The sequence below is a fragment of the Solanum stenotomum genome, chromosome 8, assembly GCF_019186545.1.
Source record: "Solanum stenotomum isolate F172 chromosome 8, ASM1918654v1, whole genome shotgun sequence".
In the NCBI taxonomy this organism is placed as follows: domain Eukaryota; kingdom Viridiplantae; phylum Streptophyta; class Magnoliopsida; order Solanales; family Solanaceae; genus Solanum; species Solanum stenotomum.
The window spans coordinates 21,113,864-21,136,993 of NC_064289.1; the positions used below are offsets into that span (position 1 = coordinate 21,113,864).

General features: G+C 35.8%; 1 protein-coding gene across 3 annotated transcripts; it reads right to left on the reverse strand.

The window, feature by feature from the left end:
• Positions 1-7,676: 7,676 nt before the first annotated feature.
• On the reverse strand, positions 7,677-22,886 carry LOC125873189 (protein MATERNALLY EXPRESSED GENE 5-like). 3 transcript variants are annotated; one of them, XR_007447193.1, is made up of 7 exons: positions 22,638-22,886; positions 12,753-12,874; positions 12,443-12,677; positions 12,301-12,362; positions 12,127-12,208; positions 8,172-8,395; positions 7,677-7,853 (listed from the first exon to the last, which is right to left on the reverse strand). XR_007447193.1 is itself a non-coding variant. In XM_049554080.1 (7 exons), exons 1-6 carry the CDS (start codon positions 22,744-22,746, stop codon positions 10,249-10,251), a joined length of 714 nt encoding a protein of 237 aa, XP_049410037.1. In that variant the 5' UTR covers positions 22,747-22,885; the 3' UTR covers positions 9,593-9,994; positions 10,231-10,248. The 3 variants fall into 3 exon arrangements, 2 of the variants coding, with proteins under 2 accessions (XP_049410038.1, XP_049410037.1); XM_049554080.1 differs by lacking the exons at positions 7,677-7,853; positions 8,172-8,395 and adding exons at positions 9,593-9,994; positions 10,231-10,352 and having other exon boundaries at positions 22,638-22,885; XM_049554081.1 differs by lacking the exon at positions 7,677-7,853 and having other exon boundaries at positions 8,125-8,395.
• Positions 22,887-23,130: the final 244 nt, after the last annotated feature.

Consider the following 23,130-nt stretch of genomic DNA (forward strand, 5'->3'; position numbering starts at 1 on the left):
TTTGGCCTCATCGTAGCCGTACATTCATGTCATTCGATTGCAAGCACTATTCAAGTCATCGGTATTGATCGAAACCGATACTCAAATTTGCCAAGGAACAACCACATTCACGAGCATAAAAAGGGTGGCGAAAATATGCAAAAAATTCAAAAAAAATTGGAAGGGTCAAAATCATTTTGCAATTTAAAACAAAAGAAGTCACAAGCTCAAACATCCACAGAAAAGCAGTATTAACACAATTTTAAACAGAACAACCCAAATATATACACGAAACACAAAAAAAGTAGCACACAAAAGGTGGGTCTTACCCCACCACAAATAAAAGTGTTGTCCTTAAATGCAAATGAAAGTATCCAAAAGTAAAAATATAGTAAGACAGAGAGGGAGGTAAAAAGGGATCATGTCTAGGCAGTCGCTCCATCTGCCTGGGCATCAGTGCCCGATGTGTCACTCTGAATCTGGGAATCAGTGCCCGAAGTCTCCTCTGTGGGAACATCGGTAGCTGACTTACTAAGATTGTCCAAATCATGAGCCGCCAGAAATGAGTGGATAGATGTGAAGAATCCACATCTCCATGAAGGACTAGTGGGGTCTCGGTGATTTATTTTCTTGTTTGCACTGGGTTTCTTTCCCTCATTATCTGTTTTGGGAGGATATATCGCCTTTGTATTTTTCCTGAAATTTTTCGCTCTTGTTTGTCGGGGTGGCATATCTCTTCCAGCTACTTTCGATCTAGTCATTTCTGCAAAGCTTTGAGAAAGTATTTAGACAAAAGCAAGGCTGTTTGATTTCAGAATTACTTCACCGAACCATTTGGCGAAGCGCTAAGCTACTTAGGCGGTGCGCCGAGTGTAGCGCACAGAGATTATTTAGGTTGCAGACAAAGGGCGAACAAGTAGTCTTTCGACGAGGCACCGAATGCGTTTGGTGGCATTGTGCGTCTCGCCGAAAGTTACAAAATTTAACATTACATATAGCATTAAAATAACAGTGAAATGGGGACCTTAGGCGAACCGCCGAGTGGTTTGGCGAGCTCGACCCAGCTCGCCAAACGGCTCAACGTGCCTAGTTCAACCCATCTTCTTAAATCCAACCCTGCAAACCCCGAAAGCAAAATTACAGTTTTCCCAACTCAAATTAAATTCAGACCCAGTGACTTTCATGCATAATCCCTCAAAATTTTAATCCAGTTTAAGGCATGCAATTACGGAATTTCAACAGTCACAACTTCCCGAGCAAGGATATCAAATTAAATCATGCATGTAAACAATATAATCCTCTCAAGAAGGAGTAGAACACTTCAACCAGATCATGTTATTGCAAATGAGTATAGTTTATGATAAATTAAACTTGGGGCATAGAGAACTAACATTTTGTGTCGCTAAGGAGACGATTGAAATGCTAAGCGGCAATGTAATCCAAGTCTGAGCACAATTAAACAACTAAAATACTAATTGAAAGCAAGGAGATTGAGAGTACTACCTTGGTGTGAGTTTTGAAGTTTAAAAAGCGAGGGAAAGTGAAGAGGTTCGAATTTTAATACTTTTGGCTATTATAAACCGTCCAATTTGTGTCCATTCGGCGACGTTAGTATTGCTCGCCGATCTATTTGGCGAATCGCCGAATGGTCTCGTATCTCACCAAGTTTATAGGGATTCCAATTTACATGGAGGTCCAAACGACAGACACTAGCGGGATCACCAACCAATTTCGCGATTCGCCAACTGAATCCTTATTTCGCCAACCTGCACTTTTCAACACATTCTTCATTTTAACCTACAAAATCAACACACCATTATTTATAAAAGCAAACTGAAGCATTTAAAACCTTGGGTTGCCTCCCAAAAAGATCCTTATTTAACGTCGTGGCTCGACGTGAGCTACCAGTCAAACTTCGTCGCTGGGTTAGACCTAATGCCACTAGGCAACCCGTCTTTACTGCTTGGGTAGAAATGAGGCAATGTGTGGTCCAAGAGGTCTTCAATCAACTTGATTGATCTTGAGTGGGAGCCACTCATTTGATTCAGTACTTCCACGCTCTCCCTCATCACCTCTAGCATTTTATCTTACTCATGAAGCTTTTGGAGAATGATTAATAGCGTATAGTCGATACGTTTATTTTCATTGCTCCTAGACTTTTCTCACTCATAAGGAGGTATGTGTCTCTTTTGGCTCTTGCACTGGTTTTCCACCTTTGAGATTTTGGTGGCTAAGTCGTTCAGTTGTGTTACTAGTTCAACTAACTTGAAGTCACCCTCGACTTCTTGGTTCGCCTCAGCTAACTTGCCATCACTTCCCTCAGCCATGCTCAAGGTTTCTGTATACAACAACTTAGAGAAAAACAAAACTAAAAATAAATTTAGTAAACTACGACTAAGAAAAACAAAAAATTTACTAATCTAAGAATTCTCAAATAACACCACTCCCCGGCAGCAGCGCCATTTTGATGTTTGTGTAATCAAGACACAACTTCCGATGCAAGTGTCTACGATCGTACAATAGTTTAGTAACCCAACCAAGGGTTGGGATCGTTCCAAGAGAGTGGTTTTGAGAATTTATAGAAAAATAAAATTCAGTTCTAACTAGTCGTAGCTAAGGACATTAACGAGTAAAACCATTGTAAATTAAAGGGGGACACAAAAGTGTCAATTACAATAGGGGGATTTGTCACTAGTAAGTAAAAACAGAAAAATAAACAAGGATTTTTAAGCAATGAGAGGGATCCTTGGGATGTGACGAGAATACGGGTTAAGCTAGATTATTAGGTACATATTTTTGATAGAAGATTCATAGAATAATTGTGACTAGGCTAAACTTTAAGGGGGATAAGATCTCTCTCGAGCAACTTACCCCGTTTCAAATGTGTTCCTCTCGGTCACCCACTTGCCACATGAAGACCAGCCTACGCCTTAACCCACTCACTCTCTCGAGCTGAGTGTGTGGACATGGGACTAGGGTTCACTCTCTCGAGCTAAACCTCATGTCGACCCACTCACACTGGCCATCAATTTAGTGGTTTTAGTTTTACGACCTCTCTCTCGAGCAAGCAGAAAATACATAAATAAATTTGTATTTGCAACTACAAATTCATTAAATTCATCCACAACCACTAAACAAAATCACATTTAAACTACGAATAAACTATCATCAAGCAAGACCCAACAATTATCTTAACCCATATTCGCTAAATCACACCCCAAGAATTGGGGGTTTTAGCCACACATCAAGAGATAGAAATTTATACCTAAATGAGCTTCCATTCAAATGGGTATGAAGATTTAAGTCTTGTTACAGGCCAAAAATGAAGAATCCAAGAGACCCAAATCCAAATCCTTGGAGATGAAACCCTCTTCCTCTTTAAGTCTTCAAAACCCTCTCAAACTTAGAGCAAAATACCAAAAAGTATTGTTCTATATGAAAATTATCACAATTGTTCGATTCTAAGTGAAAATTATAATAATTGTTCCACTCTTAAAACTATAACTCTAACTAGTATTTATAGTTTTCACAGATTTGTGCTACAGCGGATCATTCGGCGTCGTTAGTCGAAATCGCCGATCAACTCGGCGATTCGCCTTTTGGTGTAGTTCATCGCCGTCTTGCACCATCCTTCAGCATCGTCGTGCTCTGGGTCATTGGGCGACATGGTACTGCTTTGCGGAACTTCTTGGCGATGCGCCGACTGCTCCTTTTTTCTGCCGACTTGATCATTTCCTTCAGGGCTCAGCACACTAGAACAAAAGGCAAGACCCTTCGACGACTCGCCAAGTGAACTCGGCGATCCTCAGTCCTTCATTTCTTGTTCTTTTCAGCCTTCTTGTTCCTTTTTGCGACGTAGTGTCTATGCTTTCCTTCTAACTTTAAATACCTGAAACTTAAGGGTTTTCATCAGATATTGAGATAAAATAAGCATTTGAGGACACAATTTCTATTAAAATAAAGCCTTAAATGAGTCCAATTTGTGGACTCATCAGTGTTCACAAACCATGTGAGGTAATGGATCAAAATGGCTCTTTTACAAAGATATTCAAAACTTTTGTGGGGTAACGGGACGCTTGCAAAGTTAAAGTGTCTTTTTGAAAATGCGGGACAACTTCAGTAGTGACTTTATGTCTTTTCTCATAGGAAAAGACACACAATAATTGAATACAATATGAAAAAGTTAATTTAAAAATACAATACATAACATAACAATTTAAATACAAGATAATTAACAATACATAACACAATAATCATAAAAATTACAACAATAATTTAGTTATTCGGTTGGTCGTTTCTAAATCCATCAATATTCGGGAAAAAATAATAGTATATGGGCCAGAGAATTACATGAAGATTTTAAAAAGAATAAAATTGTATATTACATGAAAATCAGATATGGTGATTATTTGAAAAAAGAAGAAAGTATTTATTTTATGAAATAGGAAAATTAAAATAAACTTAAAATAATAACATAATATTAAGGAGAAAGAAGAAAATTATTTTTTAAGAGAGTAAAATGGAGAATTGAGTTGAAATTTATGATTTCCCAATGGTTTACTTTCCTTCTGAAACTGATTTCTCACCCATTAGGTGTCCACATGTCTACAATTGTTCTTTGCTGATTTAGCATTAAGTTGTAAATATCTGAAAAAATATTTCTCAGAACACCCATCTCATGTCAGTTATCTCCTCCAAAAGCTAGTTTTTCTCTATTCTTAACTTTAACCTTGATTTTGTTCTTGAATCCATCCCACAAGGCCCTTATAGGTCTCCTGATTCACACCATATGGAGAGATTACTTCATTTGTCATCCACTTATTTTCTCCCTCCTACTTGGTTTTAATGATCTTTCCTAATAATAGTTGTTTGTCATTAGTATATTTTCACAACCATTTCATTATGAGGGTCTTATTATGGTGCTGCAAATTTTTAATGCCCAGACCCCCATATAATTTTCCTAATATCAACTCTTTCCACTTTACCAGATTGTAATCTTTCATGTCTTTGTTTTCCTTTCATAGGAACTTCCTTCTGATCTTGTTCAACCTGTCTATGACCCCTGCTAGTATGGAAAATAAGGACATCATGTAAATAGGTATAGTATTTAGGACTAAGTTAATTAGAGTTACCCCTCTTCTAAGAGACAAGTATTGCCCCTTCAATCTGGTCAATTTCTTCTCACATTTCTCTATAACATTGTTCCAGGTCTCTTTAGATTTTGATTTAGCACTCAAAGGCATCCTAGTCCACCTAGAATTGTGTTTAGTGCCTCCATGTTAGTTACTTCATTAATGGAATAAAGAAAACTCTTCCTTCAATTAATATGCAACTCAAAGATACCTTCAAACAAGATCAATATTACTCTCAGATATCTGAGTCATCCTTCTTCTGCCCCACAAAAGATGAGTGTGTTATATATTACAGATAAGTCACATCCAAACTTTTCCTTTCATATCGAACCACATCAACATCTCCCAATCAGCCATTTGTGTTAGTTGTCTTAAGAAGTAAATAGAGATATACTTAATTGGCATATTTACAAGGATGACTTGCTAGTAGAATATAATTATTGTTGAATCAAGATAGAATTAACAAATCCAAGAAATATGATAAACATTTCAGATAACAAGTCTAAAGTCTAGTCTACAAAGTTACATTATAGGAAGAACAATACAATTACGCGATCGTAATAGGAGCGAAGCTAGAGCTAACCAAGAATGTGCAAACAATTAATTTCGTCAAAAATTTATATGATATAGTAGATCAAATTTATTGAAGTGTCAATATATACTAATGTTTGCACATCCTTAACATGGTTAGAGCCTTTGGCTTAGTGGTAAAGAGTGTGTGAAAGGCAGCGAGGTCGAAGGGTTGATCCTTGCTTCTCTTAACTTCATTATTAGCAAAACCCATGTCATACAAATTTCAAAGAGTTTTTTTGTGGGTCCTCTATTAACTTTCTTTTTTATTCTTTTTTCACCTATCTCTCCACCCCCTCTCAAACCTACTACTTTTTTAGATATTATTTCCTCCATCACATCATGTGATATTATTTAATTATTTTTATAGTTATAAATTATTTTATCAAAAAGAAAAAACTAATACTTTAAAATTAAATAAAAGTGTAATTTTAAAGTTAAATTATTTCTAAGTATAGATAACTTTCATTTTGAAACATACATAAAATTGTATATAATAGCAAATTATTAATTCAAATTAAATGCTATAAACATAGTTTGATTTAATTGTACCCCATAGAAAATTGTTGTTATTTCGCTTCTCTCCTGGTGAATCTCGCTCGCCACTCTCGTTCTCGCTGACAGTCTCCCTCGCCTCTCTCGCTTTTATACAAACACAAACACATAAAAGCGAGAGAAAATTATATATATACATATATTTTCGTTCCCCTCTCTCCCCTCTTCCAGATCTTGCTCGCCACTCTCCCAGATCTCACTCGCCTCTCTCACTTTATACAAACACAAATGTATACATTGCGTTTGTGTTTGTATAAAGCGAGAGAAAATTGTATATACAAATATAAATGCATATATTTTTCGTCCTATACACTTATGATTATACAAATACGATCTTTTCCTGCCCAGTTTTCTTGTCTTTCTCTCTTTCTCGTTTTATACAAACACAGATTATACAATTGATCTTTTGTATATGTATACCGAAATAGAAACAGATTATACAACTGCTTTCTTTTGTATATGTATAGCGAAATATACATATTTATGTTTGTTATGGAGAGCAATTATGCAAACTATAGTTATAGCATACAAATATGATTTTTATGTTTGCTATATGTGAAAGTTGCTCAAAAAAAATCATTTTGGGACAAGAAAGTATGTCATGTAAATTGATATAAAATAAATATTTATTAATTACTAAATTTAATTGAAATTTTAATTTTAGATATTTGTTTGTATTAAATATAAAATAATATTTTCAAATAAGTTCCTACCAAAAAAAAAATAGAAGAAAAGATTATGTGCAATTACACATATATCATTGTACTTTTTCTTCCCTCCTAAGTAGGTTATCGGGAGGTTTGGCCTGATTTTTTTAAAAAAAATAACAGCTTATTTTCTTCCATAATTTTATAGGTGAATCAGAAGAACGAACTAGGCACTTTTGATTTGGATATTCACACATTCTTTAGCAAAAACACAACAAATTTAACACATAAAAATTTAAGAAGTAGCAAAATTAAAGATAAAAATAACTTTAGATTTTTAAGTAGAAATCGATAAATTAATTTATTCTTTTTAATATGTGATATATGTTAAATAAAAATCTCAACTCATCAATTATAAATCTATTATTTCAGTCTATACATTTTACCGTGTATTTTATAATTACTAGCAGTGAAGATAAAACGTTATATGGATTGTATTTGGTGGAAAACAAATTATTGACGCCGTTCAGTACAGATGATAAAGTCGTTAAATTGAGCAAAATAGATGTGAACCTACTCCTAAAATTTTTTTGTTAGTTGCTTCTTTATAATCTGTATACTCTTCGTAAACACTGGCTCCGTCTCTGCACCCTGGCTCTCATCTCCTTTACATGACAGTAGGTGATAAAGTCAGAACTTTCATTAACGAGATTCAATATATAGAAATGAACATACATGAAAGTAACATATTTATTATATATATATACACATATATTGTACATTTATTTTCGACCCATTTACACATTGTAGCTCTGCCTCTGCCTGCAGCATGATACAAGTCAAAACCAGCAAAAGATTCATCCATTGAAACTTGAGTTTTCCAGAAACATTTGCAAAACTAATCATTCAAAAAGCTAAACCATAAACACTGTTGGCTCAACCTGTTGATCCCACCCCAAAAGCTATCAATCTGCAGAACAACAATGTGACTAAATTATAGCAATGTGAATTGAAGTTTCTCTCAGCTCAAATTAGTCCTAAACAAACCAATAATAAACTAAAGTATAATAAACAGGTCTCGACAAACACAAACAAAACCAAGGTATTCAAGACTACTTTTACATTTGTAGCACTCCGGAGAAGATAAAATTTTGAAATATTAGTCAAATAGTGTTATAAACAACAAACAAAAAAGGTTTTTTCATCCTCGAGGTAAAGAGCAGTACAGAAATTTTCCGAGTAAAGCCATGTCAAACAATGCAGGACTAAAACAAAGTGTGTTAATTACCAGAATGTGCTCTTTGTAGATAGGTGTAAGTAACAGCAACTGTACCTTGAACAACTATCAATGAAATAAGCAATACGAAAAGAGAGCAAGAGAGAAGAATGCATCCCAGTAGGCCACATTCTGAAAGCACACCATTTTTAGGATCACAGTTCTTGCCATGCCAATGGCGGTCTCCGATCATAGCCAAATCTTCATGAATGATATTCAGTAACTCTACTGTACACCTTCAAACAGAAATCAGGCATCAGCTTCAAGAAGTTGGTTAGCTATTTTGTTGAGGCAAATTTCAGCTTCTTCATGCACATCACAACTGAAGCAATTGCTTTTAGCTCACTCAGGCTATGTAAATATAAGGGTGAATAAATAGCGCCTATTCAAATTACACAATCCAATCCTAAATTCGCGTCTAACAGAAGTTACTTTTAAATTTAGATTTACAGAATTAGGCTGGAAAAAATGGTTAGGAGTACTAGTTGAATATTCTGTCCAGACATTAACCCTTCGAAATTAGCTGCTGAGTTTATTCGTTGGACTAAGCAAAGGACGGCAGGACACTTCTTAATCATTGACAAACTAAAATTTTATCATTTCACTAGCTAAAGTGGGCGTACGCATTTTGACAACTGTTCGAATATTTAAATAACAAATTATTTGACACTTGATTTTAGAAGGAAAATAAAATATCGGTGAGCTTTCTTTTAGTTGTAATTATAAATCTATTTGGACTTTAAAAAAAAAATACAAGTCGTCTGACTATGCATTTTCTTCTTTTATTCTCAAGTATTTCTTTCACGGTGAGCTTCTAATGGACTGAGCAAGCTGCGTAAACTTTCAACCCAGTGCATATTAGCTCTGTAAATTTCAAAAAAAACGCTCATGAGCACTTAAGGAAGAAAATAAACAAATGGGAAAAGTAATGTTTTTCAGATGGATTTTTTCAATATAGTTAACCACTTTTTTAACTGTAAGAGGGAGATCATTCAGATTGTGTCAGCTCCGGAATGGGGGAGGTGAACTCCTGAGGAGCTGGAGTCAACTAACTTCTCACCTTCGTAGTAATAGACCAACAACAAAAGGATGATACACACACTGAAGGAACATGGGGAGACTCTATACGTACAATAGTAAGTGATTTCATAGCCTCCAAATAAAAACACACCACCAGCAGTCCAGAACCAACCCCCGCCTCCCAAAATAGTTTCTTGGGTGCGCACACTTTATTTGGAGTAGGTAACCGAAAGTCCAAAACCGTCAACAAATGGAACCATGGGAAGGCACATACACTTTCTACCAGGGATTGTTCCCATCAACTTCAAAAGTCTCCAGACCTAAATGACAGCAATCAGACAATCAAAATTGACACGAAAAGCCTCCCAGCTCTTTCATCAACAGAACAGAAGTTGATGGGTCACAATATAATACCCTCGAATGTCTACTTGATCATAACTTGTAGCAAATTTAAAAAGGAATTCAAACGATTCATGGCATGATCAGACAAGCAACTTTTCAAACTGCTAACGAGCAGGTCGACTTAATATTACAGGTACGTTATTAACATTATATGCGCAAGATTCGAGGTAAAATCATCTCTCGCCCATCCAGATATAAAATTTAACAACACATGGGGTCCAGTAAAGTTGAGGTTGAAACGAAAGCTAAACGCATTCTTAGCAACTATCACTTCCTCCCCCGAATAAAATAAAACCCAGCAGTTTCAAGGTGGTCCTAACGAAAGCGCCCAATCAGAGAAACACATCGCACACGAAACTGCAAAGCCGGCATAACGTCGCTAAGTATTATATATCTCCGAACTTGGGCAAGTCCTACACAGAAGTATAGTTCCACAATTTAGTTTGAGTTATGAACTTTGTACCATATGTTATGGCCATCAACTAAGTTGCACGGACTCTTCACTTTCGATGCCTCACCCGTGTCGGATTCTCCAAAAATACACTACTTTTGGAGAATCCAACATGCACCAGTTGACATTTTTGAAGGGTCCGAGCAACATAGGCCATCGATAATAAAGGGTCAAGCGCATCGAAGTCTAGCATGTCACCTGTAAATACGCATAGTTTCAACGTTTTCCACGATGACCTCCACCCGACCTAGCACCAGGATTGCGAGAAAATTGCAGCTTTAAGCTGACTGAATCACGCTCATGCTCATCGAATTTATAACCTGCAAGATTTAGTTTTACTACACCATCGCAACAAATTTCTCTTTCAGGGACGACTCAAATGTACACCAGCAACATGTGATATTGTATACATTTTCCAAAAATTGGATCTTGGGTTTGCTTTCAAGCAGAAAAGGTTCAGCATGCAACCAACAAACGAAATGAAGAGGTATTCCCCATGCTGTGGCAGAGTCAAAGGCACATGCTGAGCTGCGCAAGAGAACAGCTTCCAGATGTCCAACTTCTATCAAAAGTTTAATCCCCTCAAAATTGCCAGAAGACCAAAATTTTAACATGCAATTCACACCACTAAATAAGATGAAAGGGCTGCAGAAGAAGTGAGGAATTTTTTTTTGTTTTTTTTTTAACTTTGAGGAATTAACCACTAGACTTGTGCACAGGAGGAAGGAGGAAGCCTAGTTTCAAAGATTGAGCTTTGGAGACAGACTGCCAAGACGAACTAATCTTGTTCAATGTGTTAAGCACTAGGTATTTGTCCAGAAACAGCTCCACATAGTAACTAAGAGTTTGGTAATTTAGAATATTCACAGAACACCGATTTTGTTTAGTGCTATTCTGATGATAAATTGAGGATTCTCCACAACCAGCACGGAATAATGAGGTACCCATGTCATCAGCTCTAAAGAACACGTGGCGAAGTTTTTTATCAATAGCTCCGACAACAAAAAGAGAACTGGTCGAACCACAATTTGCGCTAGTGAGGAGATAAACTAGGTTCAAAAGAGATCTAGAGAAAATGCTGAAAAAATGGCCCAAGAATCTCCATAAATTCAGGAGGTGGATGTCACTTCACACGTAAACATTCCTCAAAATATATTAGAGAAAAAGTTGTAGAGGAGACAAGTTAGTATGGCACTCAAAAGGCTGGAAAGAACAAGGTGAAAATGTAACCAAATGCGAAGAACCAGCATCGTCAGGATAACTACAAAGAGAATGTCCCGGGTAACCAAACTCAGGAAAAGAAAGATACCAATCTACTTAGACTTGCCAATAAAATATTGTTCCCGTTTGTCCATACAAAATTCACTTTTTTCAAAAGAAAAATTCAAAACAACAGTTGGTTATACATTTGGAACAATTTTTTCAAAAAGAATTTGAAGATGAGTTTAAAATTCGAAAAGTGGTTGACCAGTTTTTCAAGAGAAATTTTTTTCCCACTCACAAATTTGAACTTTTTTCAAATCAAATGCATGTCCAAACACAACTCAATTTTCAAATACCCTTTTTCAAATATCACATTTTTTATGTCCGGTTGCCTACTTAGAGGTATACTTTTACGAATCGTAAATAAAGGGTGCCAGTGTAGGAGTGAGTAATCTATTCTAGAGGTTTTTGCAAGCAAGCAAAATTTTGGGCACAATTTGACAGGATTGCATATGTATTACTATCACATTTTCTATGCCCAAACGCCCAGAAAGAGTTATAATCCTAATTTTGCAACTTAGAAGCAAAAATATTTCTTCTTACTCTCGTTTAAACTTTGAAGACCTCAATCTTATATCCCTCTGCCCCAACTTATACGACGCACTTCCCTTTTTCTGTGGCAAAACGAATGTCACATTTTTACATTTACAAAAAATTAAAATTCCAATTTTACCATTAATCAGAACTTTGTGTCCGGTCAAACAGTACCACATAAATCGAGATCGGGGGAGTACTTGTGTTTGCAGGTTACCAAAAGGGGCAAGAATATGAAGGCTAACTGTATTACTAGCAGTCACGAGATAAGACTACAGAAGGGTTTGTCAAGCTCACCTTGTAAGGCATCCATTGCAGTAGCTGCATGAAGGGGACTTACGAAATCAACAAAGCAAAGAATCAAAGGATCGCCTCCAGCCTGCATAAGTTGATAGAGCGGTGAACCCAAAATAACAGTATACAGAACTAGACCTGAACTAGACCTCGATAAGATGTGAAAGGTATTCTTACATGTCTTGATCCTTTTGGTACCAGCCTAACTTCTTTGTAACCTAAAAAAGGGCGGAACAAATCTGCAAAAACTTAAGTCAAGGGAAAAACTAGATTGGGCCATACGACAATAAGAACAGAAAATCTTGCCACACAAGGATACGTGACACCTCTCTTCTTGTACAATCCGCAGGCAAACCCTCTACAAACAACGTACTGCTAGCATCCGGAGGAAGGGTAGCTTCTGGTCTGCCACCTACCATTCCAACATTCCTGCTTTTAAAAGCTAGTGGGTCGGATCCCCCGATGCCCATAACACGTGGATCGTCAATAGGATGGCCACTAATTCCACTATGCATGGATCTTGCAGACTCACTGGCAACATGGGAGGAAATTTGCTGGAAATTTTACGACTATATTAGACCTATACAGTATCAAGAAACCAACCTCAAAAGAAAATAAAAATTAAGTACCCCACTACGGAGGTAGCGCTCATAGGATGCTTCGATAGGATCTGCGTCTCTCCCGACTCGAGGCATTCCCCTTTCAGCATCACGGCCATAATAGCCAGGATATTCAGGACCACTTGGAGCATCTAAAAAGTGGAAAACACCAAAAGAAATTAATTGCAGAAAGAGAGAAGGAAGCACTAAATTGTGGGTCAGGCTGCCAGCAACTTATATTTTTTCCTGGTAATATATGAGCACAAACAAACAAGAAAAGAATAGTAAAATTAAGCTAATTAAAGTACAACAAATATCAGCATGAACGTGAGATTACAAAACATGAACCAAACCTGAAAGTTGAAACAATTTTTACCCTGATTTCCCTAATAAACTTTTTAAAGGTTTGGTTAAAGCAACTTGTAGTCATGCAGAGTTGCAACTTAAAATTTTTAGTACCAGTGGGCTGTGGACTAGCACAATCTTAGCCAATAATATCATTGCACTTCCATACTTTTTATTGATATACTGATACATACAACTAGTCAACTACTACACATCAATCCTAAGCTAGTTAGAGTCAGTTATATGCATAATTATTGTTCATTAGGGGTGGGTAATTGATCGATTCAGTTCTGTTTTAAAACTTCGGTTAGGTGTTGTTAGTTACTCAGTCCATTTCAATTTGATCGTCTGGTGGCTAAAGAAAACTTTTGAATCTTCTTGTGTTAAGTTAAAGATATGTTGAATGTACTATAATGTTCTTTAATATTGTGGTCTTAAACATGCCACATGGAAAGTTGAAATTAAAGAGTATGCCAGAAAAAAGGAAAGAAACTTTATTCTTGAAACGAACTAAAAAGGAAAGTAGGACAAGCAAAATTGAACAGGAAGGAGTATTAGTTTTTGAATACATGAACTGATCAGTGATCATCGAACAGAAGATTACTCAGTTCGGTTTTTATCATTTCAGGCCACTGCTGTTCCACCCATTTTTAGCTCATGTAGAATGTTCACTATTTTTCTTGAACCCTTCTTTCCCCTTAGAACCTTTTAATGATTTTGAATTAAGGACTAATTTCAACTTGCCTATATGGTTAGATCCATATATAATAATAGAAATTGCAATCTCCAGAATATGATTGATTTCTGAATACCACCGTGCATGACTGCTATCTTCTATCTTGACATATTGAATATGCTTACTCTTCTATAAAACCTCTGCAACATATAGTCTTGGATTATATTTGGGTCTTGTGCAAAATGGACTTGTGCTTAGGAAACACTTCATCTTTCCACCTTAAACTGAGCATAAATCATCAAATAGCTTATACACCCTCAAAGCAGATTCATTACTAGAAGTAAATTTGTGTAAGGAACAGCTCGTCTTCTGGTAATTAATTTTCTGAAACCTTTCCAACTTTCTATTCATCAAAATATCTGATGTGTTATAGTTGAAGGGAAATCTAGTGCTGCCAATAGGTTAGAACCAAAGATGCAAGACTCCAAAGACGGCAAGGAGTTCCATACCTTCCTTTTCTCTGCCTCCTTTTGTACTCAATCACTTTGTTATCATTAAGAAACCCAGTTTAGTTAGTAACTTAGGGATCCCATGGCCCAAAAATTATTGTTTCTCCATGTGTCCCATAAATATATTTTAGTCCGGTCATTAAATGTAATCAAGCCTTTTTCTTTTTTTTGAAACTAGTAAAGAAATCGAGCCTTTTTCTTAAAAATCAAAAACCTAAGTTATAAAATCCTAAACCTAAAACACTAAAAACAAGAAAAGGAAAACCAAAATTTCAGATTTTTTGGGTTAAAAACCATCACTGCAATTAAGCTATCTCGGTCCAATATCATAACACTTAGAGGGCGTTTGGATTGGCTTAAAAGTTGGTCAAACCTACTTTTAAGTCAGGTTTTGACTTTTGCAAGTGTTTGGCAAATATAAAAAATAATTTAGAATAAGTCAAAAATGACTTAACATAAGTTTAAAATGACTTAAAATAAGTTAAAAACCAAAAGTAGGTCTCCCCCTACTTTTTATTTTTTGACTTAAAAGTTATTTCAGTTTGACTTTTTATTTTTGACTTAAAAGTTGTTTTTTTAAGCCAATCCAAACAGGCTCTTATTCTCTCTAGCACTAGAAGTACTCTCCATTTTCTTTTCTTTTTTATAATAGTAACTGAAGTACTCTCCATTTTTCTACTGGTACATAAACCTTTAACAAGACTAAAAGAGTGCTCAGTGCTAATAAACATTAAAAGTAAATGTACCAACATGACTAAAAAAACTAATCCCAACTACACCCTTCTCAATTTATATGACACTGTTTAACTTGGTAAAAAAATTTAAGAAAGACAAAAGAAACTTTTGAAAATTATGTTCTAAGATAAGCCTTGTACATTTGTGTAGCTTTGAATCATCCCATTAATGGTAAAATGAGAATTCTAAAGTCAAATTATCTCTATATATAGAAAGGACACAACCTTTTTTAACAGACCTAAAAGAAGCAAGTGTGTCACATAAATGGGGAAAGAGGAGGTAATTGTTATTGCCTATATAATCTTGGTATTCCATTGTGCCTTACTAGTCTGCAAGGATCCCAGGAGATTGTACATTACTTCCTTCCATAATATTATTTTATTTTTGAGAAAGTTAACAGTTTTATAGACAAGAAATACACCAATAGTGTATATCAGCAGTAATTACAAGAGTAAATGAGGGAAACACCAAAACCTTTTACCACCTACACCCTCATAAACTATAAAATAAAAGTAATTCCCTCCACCTCATTATGTAGGGTCTGTATACACCAAAAATAATTGGTCACCAAACAGTTAATCTTCAAACTCTTAAGCTCTGGAAAGGGATGCTCTTGTTTTCAGAACATCCTCGACTCCTTTCCTTCCAAATTGTCCACCCAATGAAGGCAAGGACAATCTTCCATCTCTCCTTATGTCCCAACACATTCCCATCTTTGTTCCAGCATGCTAACATATCTGAAGTATTTTTTCGCATAGTCCATCTGAAACCCCTAAGGTTTAGGAAAATCTGCAAAAGTTGTGTTGTCACCTTGCAATGTAAGAAGAGATAATTTGTCGTCTCTATTTCATTTTAGTTTCACAAAAAGCACCTAGAACATAACTGCCTCCATTAGGTTTGTCTCATCCCCTCTTAAAACACCCTATGATCTTACACCTACAACCGGTGCATTTGCTAGGCATAAATTTGAGGTGCTAGAGCTTTTAGACACTCCTAAAACTTTACATGTTCCTTTCTTAATGTTCCATGGGATGTCTTCATTCCCAACTTCCCATATATATCCCATGCTCCCTCCTCTTTTAGTTTTTTACTATCTAGTTACCCTTTTATTCCCATCACTGACTTCTCGGTTATTTGTGACTCATCTCCTTTCACATTCTTCTTCGATTTACATTCAAGACTACCTGTTTATGTTTCATAGTCATAGCTTTCCTTGGTATAATGTTACAATCCTTACATGTGGTTCATCACATCTTTGGGAAAGGATCAATTTTGTTTGACTATGATTAACCCACTCTTAAATGTTATTAAGTGATATTTTCTATCTTTCAAGTATGAGTAACTATAACTAAATCATAAGCTAAAGCAACATCTTACATTCTATAATATCTTTCCTTTGTCATTCCTAGTACTATATATTTCTCACATGTGCTTGGTCAAAGCAATTACCATCTCAACTCACATGACTATTTAGATCTCTCCTTACAAAAAATATGTTGGTTCCTTGCCCCCAAGGCCTAGCTCGAGTGGCAAAGGGTGGAGGATTTGTGGCTTAGGTCGTAGGTTCAAGCCCCACACCACGCAAAGCGAAGCCTGGTATTTAAGTGGAGAAGGGTAGAAGGGCGGGCCCACTATCCACCGAGTTTAGAAGGCTGCGATTGGTCCAAAGGGCGGGTCACAGACGGATTTCTCGGTTATAAAAAAAAAATGTTGGTTCCTTGGAATCTTCTGAACCGATGTTCTATATTTTTTTCCGAAATTTAGTTTTACTTTCGTCATCTAATCATACTAGGTGAAATGATGCCCACATATGTAGATATTTTTTAGGTGGTATTTGTCATTATGTTTGTTTCAATTCAAATGACATAGTTTGACAAGATATGGTGTTGTAGTTTTGACCGGACACATAGTTTTAAAAAAGAAAAACTTATGAAACGTATATATTTTATATATGTCATAGCATTTGAATGACCATAAGATTCTTAATACTTGTAATCTTAAATATGCCACAATATTTGTGTGATTATAAAACTTCTTATCCTTATTTTTATCTAATTTTCTCACTCAATCAAATAAATTGGACAAAAAGCTTATTAAAATAACCATGACAAGCTGATATTTAAAAAATATAATAAGTTCGTTGCCCAAGTAAAAACAGAGTGAATCTTGCCCAAGTAAAAACAGAGTGAATCATTGGACAACATTTTTGGAAAAGGTTATGTATGCGTATTAAGAGAATTACTACATTATTTATATACATATTACATATATGATTGTGAACTTAGTAATCATTTTAGTTTTTTTCTTAACTTAGACTTGTCTCTTTCTTTTGAAAAAAAGGCATATTTCAATTACTTTTTCAATAATTACTGTAATGCTGCAAAAGATAGATTTATATTATCCAACTTAGGTAGATAATTAACTTTGTTAAACTTGAGTTGTACTCATAAGTGAAGATAATAGTTGACATAAATTATATACTAAAATTATATGATATAATAATTGAATTCTTTAACTGGACATTTAGTGCAATAAAGTTAAAAGTTGTTAACCTATTTCAAGTAGTGTCGAAGTTTGAACTTGGAACCTCAAGATGAATTTTAAACCCCTAAACCATTGCGTCAACCTCTAGCCTTGTGTTCAGGTGATTCAAAATCTATATATATCCATAAAAAAATACCTTACATATATAGTGCAATTTTTTGTCGGGGGGGTTCGGGTGAACACCTGGCAACCCCCTAATCCACCCTTGGTTGTAACATAGTTTTTCATTTTTCAATGGAGAATTTTGTTTTTCCCGTGATGCAGCAAGTAATAAGACTGAGGTATTAGCATAAGAGAACTATATATTATCAGGAAGGAACATCTTTACAAATGCTATGGATACAGAAAAATGCACTTACGTTATCAAATATTATTGGAACAAGAAAAAGAAAGGCAATTGATAAAAAAAAGGAACAGTAATGAGTACATAAAATTGTTTGAGATGACATTCAAGATTATTCATAGCAGTATGAGTACTAATTACAGTATTAATTTATTTATCACAGCTTTCTTGAAGCATTTAAGCTTTTCCTGCAAAAACAAACTGTGAAAACGTAATAATTGACATAAATCACTTCTCAATACTTATTGTCCAAATAAAATAAAATTTTGACCAACTTAAGAACATAGAGGTTCTATTTATGAGCCCAAAAGCATAAGTAGGAGTTTATTACTCAATAAATACATTGGTTCAACTCTTGTTGTCTCCTTATTAAGTTACACTGCCCTTTAAATTTAAGAATATAACAAATAGGACCTTTGCTTTATCTGAATGAGTGACCGTTGGTGTTTTGTGCAGGACTAAATCACTAAACTAAAGTTCCACATGGCATGACGACTAGAATTCTTCAAAGGTGGTTTGTACTGTTGGGTCAAATAGGTCAACTCATCCAAACATTTTTACGGGGAACGGGAGATACAGTAAACCACCATTTCAGCCAACAGAGCTGCTCCATTTCATTTGAATTACATAATAACCCTAATGACTAGAATTGCAAACGGATGCAGCAGATCAATCTCTCCCTTATTAATTAATTGTAAAGGAATTGATTGCACAAGTACTTTTGACACTAATTGTCTCCTTTCCCATACAAGGTTTAGTGAAATAATCACATTCCAACATGCCTTACCTCTACAACTTTATGCCTACTTCCTACTTCAACAATATTAATCACTTGTTATCCATTTTTGTCTATCCACAATTTATAACACGTGCTGCAAATCTCTCCAACCTTTTCCTCTTTACATTCAGTTTCTTGTAGGCATGCAATACCACTTGTCCTTTCTTTTAAGGTAATACAAGAATCCTACCAAAGAGCCTATGTTCAACCAGTGTTTAGGCAGAGTCTGCTTCATTGCTTAAAGTTAGCAATACCGACAAGACTTATATTCAATGTCTTTTTTGTAACAATATCACAGAAGAAGGAATTTATTGTCCCAGGCATCATTTCATCCGTGGTAATCCAAGCATTACTGCTTGTCAAGGAAGAATTGCTAAAGTTTATGTTTTTGTATTGATTTTGCTTGTACTGTGAAGAATTTTGTGATATCTACATTAGTCTTTAAATTGAACATTTGCTTATATATTGTCGTTGTGGAAGGTTTATTTTGGTCTTCTTTTAAAAATTGTGCTTCACACTTCGCTTGAGTGAAGCAAGGCCTTGTTGCTTTTTTCCGCTTCACGCTCCCTTGAACACTAGTTTGAACTACCTACTTGGACAATCGCCTTTTATCATCATCTGTCCATGATGGTCGGAATCATTTCCTATCTTGCACCACACCGGAGGTGTCAATTGTTCATGATGTAGGAATCCTAGCTCATGTCCAGGTGACAATGTGATGGAATCCTAGCCCCTTTATAGCTAGTTTTACACTGACTGTCAACCTCAATGGGAAATTGTAGGTTCACCACTACTTTTTTTTTTTGGAAACTTGTAACTTTGCCTATGTATGTTAGAATCTGAATCTTACAAGAGCTGTAGTAGCCCCATATTTACAAAGTACTACCTACATCTATGATTCTATGATCCTATGTCTATAATAAGTCTAAAACATCAATAATAGAGACAGGATCATTCAAAAGTAACTGAATACACCAAAAACACAATAGCAAGATGCAATTAAGCTTAATTTGTTGCATATTGTTCTCTATGCTCTCAAAATATTGTCCACCAAATGCTTGTTGGGACTATCCTCCACCTGCCTCTATTCTTGGCCAACAACTCAGCTTGTTCCCAGCTTTTTAAGGCCTCTGTAATTTTCCTAGGCATGTTATTCCTCTGAGGTTCAAAAACAATCTCCATAGTTGTCTTGTGATTCTACAATGTAGGAATAGATGATTCACAGTTTCTGCCTGCTCCCCACACAAGAAGCACCTGGGGCTTAAAATTATCCCTCTTTTCATTAGGTTCTCTTGGGTAAGCACTGCCTCCTTTGTCAAAAGCCACACAAAGCATGCCACTTTATATGGTATTTTGGTTTTCCAAATGTTCTTCCATGGCCAACTGCTTGGCTGTTGGTTGTGGTTCATTTTCCTGTACGCTTTGCTCACTTTGTATGTGCCTTTCTCATCCTCCTTCCACCATAGTTCATCTTCATCTGTTCCCAACCCACTGAATTGCTCAATCTTGTTGATGAAATCTGCCATTCTTGGTATTTCCCAACCATTGAATTGCCTTTTGAAGTTGAATCTCCATCCCTCTTTTGTCCATAATTCTGCCATGGTACTCTGTTGGTGTAGTACTAATGAGTAGATATCTGGAAATAACCTTTCTAAGTTGTCTTCTTCATGCCATTCATCTTTCCAGAACATAGTTTTATCCCCATTGTTCACCTTGATCCTGAAGAAGCACTTCAGTTCATTCTAGAGATCTCTGATGGATCTCCATAAGTTAACTCCATAAGGAGTTGTAATTTCCTTAGTCATCCATCTGTCTTCCTCCTCATACTTAGCTTTTATGACTCTTCCCTATAGTGTCTCTTTATCATTGGCATACTTCCATAGCCATTTCATTATTACTATGACTATCCAGATTCTTTATCCCCAGACCTCCAAACTTCTTGTCAATTATCAGAGATTCCCATTTGACCAAGTGGTAACTTTTCCTGTCTTTATTTCCTTGCCACAAAAACTTCTTCCTGATTCTGTACGACCTACTAATGATTATTGCTGGTATAGGGAACAAGGGCATCATATAAGTTGGCAAGGAATCTAACACGGAGTTGATGCGGGTTAATCTGCCCCCTAGTGATAAGTACTGTCTTTTCCCCCTTGACAATTTCTTCTCACATTTTTCAACCACATTGTTCCAGATTTCGTTAGACTTTGAGTTTGCTCCTAAAGGCATACCCAAGTACATTGTTGGCAGACTACCAATCTCTCCTCCCAGAATTGCATTTAGGGATTGCATGGTTGTGACCTCATTGATCGGATAAAGAAAACTCTTTCCCCAATTGATGTGCAATCCAGACATCCCTTCAAAGAGAACCAATATCACCCTCAAAATTTTGATTTGTTCTTCATCTGCATCACAAAAAATGAGAGTATCATCTGCATACTGCAAATAAGTCACCTCTAGATTATCCCTTCCTTCTTTAGCTACATTGAAACCTCTCAACCACCCATTCATATTTGTTGTTTTGACTATGCTGTTGAGACCTTCCTTTGCTAATAAAAATAAGAACGGTGACAAAGGGTCACTTGCCTTACCCTTTTGTGCCTTGAAGAACCCTGTTGGTGAGCCATTAATGATAATTGAAAAACTCACAGTGGATATGCAAAATTTTACCCAGTTTATCCACTTTTTTCCAAACCCCATTCTATTTAGCACTCCCAATAGATAGGCCCAATTGACATGGTCATAGGCTTTCTCTATGTCAAGTTTGCAAAGAATCATTGGTTTTCCTTGCTTTTGTCTGGATCCCACTGTTTCATTAGCTACCAAAACCGCATCCATGATTTGCCTTCCTTCAATAAAGGTCATTTGTTGTGAGTCCACTAGTTTTGCCATCACTCCTTTTAACCTCTCTGTGAGTACTTTAGAGAAGATTTTGTATATACTACCTATCAAACTTATTGGCCTGAAATCCTTTAGAATTTTGGCACCTTTCTTCTTTGGAATGTGTAATAAAGGTAGCATTGAAGCTCCTTTCAAATATGTCCTTCTCTTGAAAATTATGAAAAGTATTCATTATATCATATTTCACCACTTCCCAACATTTGATAAAGAATCCAAGGTAAAACCATCAGGCCCTGGTGCCTTGTCTCGCCTGTAGAGCACATCTTTACACATCTCAACACCTCTTCTTCCTCAAAACTTCCTTGCATCCTCTCCTTTTCCACTGTTGATAGAACTAGACAGTTTGGAAACTGGTAAGCGGGTGTCCAATGAACTGTTTCTGTATATAGACTTTGATAAAATTCCACTATCTCCCCTTCAATTCTAGCATTCTCCTGAATTATTTCTCCTTGCACACTAAATAACCCCATACACAAAAAAGGGTCATCTAATGAATAAACACCAAAATAAAGCTCTAGTATCAAGCCAAACAAAAAAAACATTGCCCTATTAGGGGGACTACAAACATATACTACAGCTTTTTTTATTTCCTCCACTTTCTTCTGCAATACCAAAGACATTCTTGATGAGTATACAAGACATTCTTGGTGAATATTCTCCCAATTCCAACATAACTATATCACACCAACCCAAACAAAAAAGACATACAAATTAAGTTTTTGACTGAAAAAGTAAATGAAAGAACCCTAGTTTCTACAAGCCATAAAAATTTAGTTTTTGCTACAGCTTTTTTTAATTTCCTCCGCTTACTTCTCTAATACCAAAGACATTCTTGACGAGTATACAAGACATTCCTGGTGAGTTATCTCCCAATTCCTACCATAACTATATCACACCAACCGCAGCAAAAAAAGGCATAAAAATATGTTTTTGACTGAAAGAGTAAAGGAATAAACCCTAATTTCTACAAGCCATAAAAAAATTTAAGTTTTTGACTGAAACCCTAGTTTCTACAAACCTTTCCAATTGAGCAAAAAATATGCCGAAATCTTAAATTATTTAAACACATAAGAGTTGATTTAGATACCGTATTCGCTTCGAGGACGTTTTGCGACGAATGGAGCAAGAGACGCCGGCGCCGCCGGAGCCGCTTGCTGCTGCCCACCGCTGGTGTATCTCCAGTAAGCATCCGCCATGTTACTCCACCGAGAGAGAAGTATAGTCGATTTCTACTACAATCGACAAAGAGAAGGGAAAGTAGTGCCCACTTTCTGCAAATCCGATAATTTAAGGAGAGACTGACTAAACGAGAGAACAATGAATTGAAGAGCAAAATGAGCAATTTTCTAAAAATGAAAACTTATTTAAATATGGGAGATTGTGTTCCCCTCAATCCAAAATTAATTCTAAATATCAAATTATTAAAAAAATTAGAAGTATAATGCAAGGTTTATTTTAGCGATAAGGGTCCAAAAAATATTTTAACTTTGGTCGGATTTGCTGTTGCGATACTAAACTTTCATGAGGACCTATTACCTTCCTAGACTATTTAATACCGTATTTTAAACATATATATTTTC